This window comes from Rattus rattus, chromosome 8, assembly GCF_011064425.1.
Source record: "Rattus rattus isolate New Zealand chromosome 8, Rrattus_CSIRO_v1, whole genome shotgun sequence".
Taxonomy (NCBI): domain Eukaryota; kingdom Metazoa; phylum Chordata; class Mammalia; order Rodentia; family Muridae; genus Rattus; species Rattus rattus.
Genome location: NC_046161.1, coordinates 32,640,694 through 32,647,990, shown reverse-complemented (window position 1 = coordinate 32,647,990; position 7,297 = coordinate 32,640,694). Strand labels below are relative to the sequence as shown.

At 37.0% G+C, this 7,297-nt stretch overlaps 1 protein-coding gene across 1 annotated transcript; it reads right to left on the bottom strand.

Annotated features, from left to right (window-relative positions):
- Positions 1-351: 351 nt before the first annotated feature.
- LOC116907892 (olfactory receptor 8D1-like) lies at positions 352-1,281 on the bottom strand. Its single transcript, XM_032911090.1, has one exon. It carries the CDS (start codon positions 1,276-1,278, stop codon positions 352-354), a length of 927 nt encoding a protein of 308 aa, XP_032766981.1. The 5' UTR covers positions 1,279-1,281.
- Positions 1,282-7,297: the final 6,016 nt, after the last annotated feature.

Sequence of the window (7,297 nt, the reverse complement as noted above, 5' to 3'; positions counted from 1 at the left end):
CCCCAAATTCCAGATTCCATCAGTCTATAGACAGTTCTATGGAAGGAATTACTATTAATGATTTTCTCAATAGACACAAATCCAAACTGCCTTCTAAATATTTAGTTTTATACCACTCAACAAACATATTCTCACCATTTTATTGGAAAACTTGAATCAATGGTACATGGTAAAGCATTTTTTAAAATATAGATGTTGCATGCATACATGTAGGATACTGCTTGCCTAAAATACAGGATGCTCTGACATGAATCCCACCTCTACAAAAATATTTATGCTATATATGTCAAGGGAATATGTTTTCATTAAAGCAAATCACTTCTCTAATTTATCATTTGAGAAAACTAAGACTTACCTCCCTATCAAGAATCTGCCCAGTGCTTTCTTCACATCTTTGTTCCTCAAACTATATATTAATGGGTTCAGCATGGGAATCACCGTGGTATAGAACACGGAAGACACCTTCTCTTGCTCCAGAGAGTTACTTGAAGAAGGCTTGAAATACATGAAGGTGATAGACCCAAAGAAGATCCCCACAGCCATGAGATGAGAGCTGCAGGTTCCAAATGCTTTAGACCTGCCCTCTGACGACCTGATGTGCAGGATGCTGCAGAAGATGAAGACATAGGAGATGGCAACAGCAAGGGTAGGTACCAAAGTGTTGAACCCTCCAATAACAAATAAAAGAAGTTCATTGAGGTGTGTTTTGGAACAGGAAAGGCTGAGGAGGGGGAGAACATCACAGAAGTAATGGCTTATGATGGTGGATTTACAGAAGCTGAGATTCATCATAGCACTTGTATGTGCCAAAGCAGAAAAAATGCCTAAGATGAAGGCAACCAGCACTGAGATTGAACAGAGTCTAGAGGACATGATTACATTATAGAGCAATGGTCTGCAGATGGCCACATAGCGATCATATGCCATGACAGTCAGGAGGTAGCCCTCAGCTACCACAAAGACCACAAACAGAAAAAGCTGTGCCATGCACTCTGAATAGACAATCACATTTTTCTTCCCGAGGAAGTTCACCAGCATTTTGGGCGTAATGACAGTAGAATAGCAGAGGTCAACAAAGGATAAGCTTCTGAGGAAATAGTACATGGGGGTGTGCAGCAGTGGGCTGACTGAGATGAGCAGGATCATGCCCAGGTTCCCCACTACTGTCAGCACATAGATGCCCAGGAACAGAAGGAAGAGGGGCAGAAGGAGCTCAGGCCTCTGTGTTAATCCCACCAAGACAAACACAACTGCTGCAGAGTGATTCCCACTTTCCATTATTTGAAGATATCTGGGGAAGGAGAAAATAAGTCTTCAGCATGCTATTATACAACCATGAATTGAACTGACCTCATATAAAAAAATTGCATGAGAGAAGACCTTAACTCCTCTTCAGGATGAAACCAAAGTTTCAAATAGAGATTAGAAAAGTGCCAAGGTATTGTTTTCATTTGTGAATATAGATGACAAAGTAAAGTGCTTCCTTAATGACTTAAAAACATTTGCCTCCTGTATTTAGCAGCAAAATAATTTTTTCATACAGGAGCTATGTTTTTTCCACTGTAGAGGCAATTTTTACTATTAAGCAAAGAATAGTAATTCTGTGTCTGTTTTCTCATATATTTAACTACTGAACCAAAAACTCAAACCTGACTGGTAGCCATGAGGCCAGTTTTGACTATGTAGTGTATAGTACTAATCTGGCATCTATCCTTAAAACCTATTCTCAATAACACATAGCAAAAAGCTCTGTGGACTAGCAAAACAAATTTTTCATGAAAGAATCAAGCAATAATAAAAAGGGAAACTGATTTTGGAAGATTCTAGCACTCTTTCTCTAGGTTCTTTACATACAGTTATTTTGAAAATATCCACAAACAAGGAAATGATTAAGTCTCAGCCATGCTGCATTGAAAATAGTTTTGGCTTGGTTTATTTAATATCAACCTGGAGGGAGGTAGACATGTACTTGTTAAACAGTTATTGTGTACCTCCAGAAGGAAACTGTACCTAACCAGGATACTCAGCCAACCATATCCTCAATCCATATTATAATGGGAAAGGCTACTCAGCTGTTTCCTCACTGTGCTATGATGAAATGCAGCCTCCTGAGACATACAGTTGGTTTCATCAAGCTTCACAGAGTTTCTACCACTCAAACATTCTCAAAAGTAATTGCTGCTCAATATCTTAGTTATAAACAAAAAGCCCATCACTCATGAAACCCCCCAAAACAGTGGACAATCATGACAAAAAAAGGAGCAAAGGGACCTTTTTGCTCCTGAACATGCTAGAAATGGCTGTAACTATAAACTTGATCCCTTTAGTAACTAAGGTCCACAGTGGTTTGAGCCTGGAACTAAACAAATAGAAGTATGTGCTACATTTCTTCCCTCAAGAACTATCACAATCTAGTGAGTCCAGCCTTTCCCAGTTAGAAATGCTTTTCTCACGGTGCCATTATCATTGGCAGTGTGAATTGGCAGAGTAGAGCTATTTTTCCATTTAGAAATGACTGCTAGAGATAATGGTTAGCCTCCTCCTTCCTCCTTCTTCCTCTCCCTTTGTCATACCTCATTCTTCATAACACATAACACACTGATTCAGTGTTGTTGTTTTTAAACTACATTATGACATCGAATTCTTTAGAATATTTGGAAGGTTGTATATTTCAAATGAAGAATTGAAGTTAGAAACGTAAGAGTAGATTCGACATTTGAATAAAGGTTATATGGTCCCAGAACAACCCTTTTACCAGTTTTACACATAAGAGATTGTTAATATTTTCGTGATATTTGTCATCTAACTAACCACAAACCTGAGCAGATGAGAGACTGTCAATGTGAACCATTTTAGATGCCAAAGGACGGTCCAGATTTCTAAATCTTCTCTGAAAGGGCAACTCCAGAGATGTACAAGAGGAGAGGATTGGGGTCTCCTGGAAGTGATAACCTGAGCATGGAGCTTACTCTAGAGAGGCTTAAAACAATGAGTCTAACTCCAACAAAGAGTAATTTATCTCACAGTTTTATCTAATTTCTAGAAAGCTAAGACTTGTCAAAACATAAAAAAAGGGAAAATAAAAAATTCTGGCCTTAATAAAGCTTATCAAAAGAAGATTCCTTTTTTGGAAACAAAACAAAGCAATATTCTTACAAAGCACCCTGCAAAGAAATAAGCACTATATGAATAGCTTTGACATATATTTCCTACAATACAGTATTCTGAGGATCATTAAAGACAAAGAACAAGACCAACAGACAGGTAATTATGATTTCAAGTGATTGTTTCCATAGTCTTCTCATAGACAGGTGGAGTGAACAGAAGTGTATTGAAATCACGGAATAAAGTGCACCTGGAAACACAGTGCTCCATAACATCAGTTTTTCTCATATATTTTAGGAAAAAAAGACAAATTCGATTAAAACACTGAAGTAGTGCATATATTCAGCATTAATAAAATCTTCATTTCAAAGGTTGACTTCATTGCTGTTCAGTATAACAGTTTGGACAAGTCATTTGGTGAGTTTAATGTGAAGAATTCCTATAACTAACCAAACTGTGATTGTAAATTTTCAATATGTAAGAGCAATCAATACTTAATACACATTTAAAAATTTGAATATGGTCATACAGTTTGAAGATGTAAAAACACAAAAGATTGGAATTAGGAATATATATTTGTGTATTTCTTCTTCATCCCAACACTTAACCCAGGTTTGGGCAATGAAAATATATTAACATCTGGCAATATTTGGCTTTTATACATTTTATAAGATTGGAAGGTCACATTGAGGTTAGAAGTAAACAGCTTTATTCTGGATGCCTGGAAGAAATTATGGCATTGACTCTTTATATTATAGGGTATATTCTGGCTAGTTCTTCTGAGGTCAACATAAAGCTAAGAAGGGATACATTATGTGAATAGATTAATGGTCTATCTCTGCAGGTTCTGAAATGATTCCTTCAAGATAAATGCGAAAGCAGGCATTCCTCTTTACCAAGAGATATATTGAAGGCTGCTTTGTCACTTGCTCTTTCTTTTGGACATGTGTGTAAATTAATGTATAAGAATCAAAGTCCTTGTAAATGCTGCAGGAAAGCTTTAGGAAATTAGGTGCTTTGGCTTCTATATTCCCAGTAAGTTACTTTGTACCAGAACTGGTTAAATCATTCCTCCAGATTTTGTGACACAGTCATAAAATATATAACAGCAAAAACTATTAGCTTCTGGAGAAAATAGTGAAACAAATACTGCCAGGTAAAGTTGTCATGTTGCAAGTGAATAAAGGTGATTATTATGTTAACTATACTTTATAAAATATCACATTGTTGTCATGAACGACACTGGGAACTTACCTAAGTCCTTCATATAAAATGAAGTTCTTATAAATTGATTGGTCTCTTTTTCATGAATCAGATAATTATTAGGACGTTCAAAGAAATACCTCTTGCTTTCTTCTATATATTGTGCCAAGAACTAATTTACTATTTTTTGGCTCAAGTGAATTATTGATACTTATCTAGTAGAATAAACTATTAGTGTCTTAAAGCAGATCACTTCTAGCTTCCTAGGAACCATAATTATAAGTGTGTTGTGACATGGGATTTATTAGGAATACCAAACACTCATAAGTTCACCAATCCCCTATAGTCTCCAGCAATTAAGAACAGCCTCCAAGAATGACTTCTGGGCCTATGTTAGCATCTGTCCCAAGAGTAATGATGATGACTGGAAAGAATGTCTGTATTATGTATTCATAAGTCATCTATGAAGATAAAACATTAAGTTAGATAAAACATTGCTAGGTTTTGCCTAAGATTTTATTATTTTTACAAAGAAAATATTTTCTCTTGTTGGTTTTGATAAACATAAAACAAGAAAGAAAAACAAGCAACCTTTTCCCATTTTATTTGTGGCCCTTGAGATGGTTGCTACATTTATGAGGAGGAATTAAGCAAGTTCTCAGGCACTCAAGGTATTAGCACTGTGTGGTTAAGTCAGACACATGCCTCGTTTCCCCAACGTCTCAAATCCAGATACACTGTGCTTCTAAATATGTTCCTTCTCTAATATATTCAAAAACATTACTGCATCATTAGATTCATTAAGGTCAGATTCCCTCCCATTAGTGCCTTTTCCCATGTTTTGCTGAGGTTGTTGTTTTGTTTTTGTTTTGTTTTGTTTTTGTGTACAATCTTGTGTAGCCCAATGATTCAAATCAGCATTTCTCTTATTTCAGCATCCAAGAGCTTGGATCGCACATGATCCAAACACTTTGGTTCTCTTAAAATCTTTATAATTTGAAAAGGTATTTTTCTCATATGCTATATCCTGATCCTCTCCCTTCCTCCTTATCTCCTCACCTTTCTGGATTCAAACATGTTCTACCTTTTACTAGAAAATAAATAAGCTAAAATAAATAAAGACAGTAGTAAAATAAGATAAAATAAAAACTAAAATATCAGAATGTGGAGAGAAGGAAAAGAGCCTAAGAAATGAACCAAGAAACAGACACAGAAACATTTGTTTGTACTCTCTAGGATCTCATAAAAACACTAATCTCAAGTGTGTGTGTGTGTATGTGTGTGTGTGTGTGTGTGTGTGTGAAAGTTTTTTTTAAACCCCTTTAAGACATTCTGAAATCAGAATTCCCCAAAGATGCTACTGAGTTCTTTACCATTGTCCATCTACACCTGCACATGCAGTCCACCATTGATTGTAATTTATTTACCCATTGAGACTCCTTTGAAAAAAAATCAAAGTTTCTTTTGCAAGTGGTTGTCAATAACAGTTTGGAATGAGGCCTGATGTCCACTTTTCCTTTTGTCTCTAGGGCTGAATCTTTTGTAGACTTCTACTGGTGCTGTGCATGTAGCTTTAGTCTCTGTAACTTCCTATGGGAGCAAATTCTGTTCATTGAGGGCCTTCCTTCTTAGGAGTTCTCCATTTCCATTCTTTCTTATATTTTTTCTGTGTCTGTTCCAGTTTCAGTATGTTTTCCTACAATGATCCAGTTTCAACAATATGGCCATAAAGTGAAAAGTATATGTATGAATTAGTTCATGTGTCCAACATTCAGGAAGACCTTTCTCTATATATAGCTTTGCTATCTTTAGTGTCCAGCAAGTGATAGTAAGTTTTATTATAATCATAATATTTTAGTAGTATTTAGTAGTATTTCCTCTTTCATCAATTTATATTCCTCTTAAAACTTACAGTGATTATACTATCTTATTCATCAGAAAACTATATTGTTTTATAATGTACAAAAATAATCACATTCTGAAACATAAATAATCATTTCTCAAGAAGCAATGACTATTTTCTCTGGAGGACATGCAAAGAACCTGTGTGAATGTTTCATGTTTCATTTTTTAAAAATTTTTATTAAACATCCCATTCATTTACATCTCAAATGATACCCCAATTCCCAGTTTCCCCTCCACAAGATCCCCATCTCACAACATCCTTCTGCTTGCTGCTACAAGGCTGCTTCTCCACCCGTCTTCCCTCTCCCACTCTATTCCTGCAGCAACTACCTCTGCTGGACCATCCAAACATCCACAGGGCCAAGGACCACCACTCCTATTGATGCCAGACAAGTCCATTCTCTGCTACCTATATATTTGGAGACACAGATCACTCCCTGTACCTTCCTTGGTTGGTGGTATAATCTCTGGGATCAATGGTTACTCCAGGCAGCTGATGTAGTTCTTCCTATGGGGTTGAAATACCCCTCAGCTCCTTCAGTCCTGCCAGCTCCCGAGCCAGGATCCTTGAGCTCAGTGATGGTTGGCTCCAAGCATCGTCATCTAGATTGGTCAGTTGTTAGCTGAACCTCTCAGGAGCAGTTATACCCAGATTCCTGTCAACAAGTGCCTATCGGCAACAGTAAAAGTGTCATTTGGTACCTTCAGACAGTTTGGATCTACAGGTGAGGCAGACATCAGATGGCCCTTCCTTCAGTCTCTACTTCATTTTTTTTTTGTCCCTGTTTTTCGTTTGGACAGGAACATTTCTGGGTTAAAAATTTTGAGATAGTTATGTGGCCCCATCCCACCACCAGGAACCATGCCTATCTACTAGAAGTTCTATCTCCAGTTCTCTGATCAAATCAACCTTGTTGAATCTTGGAAGCCCCTCCCTTCCCTGGAATCTGGGACCAACCAGATAGTGATTACCACCAGTTCCTCACCCCCCACTACTATTTTTATTCGATTTCCTGGTCCTCTGTACCACCATTCTTCCCATCCAGTACATGTTACTGCCCTTTTATTTCCTCCCCCTCTTCTC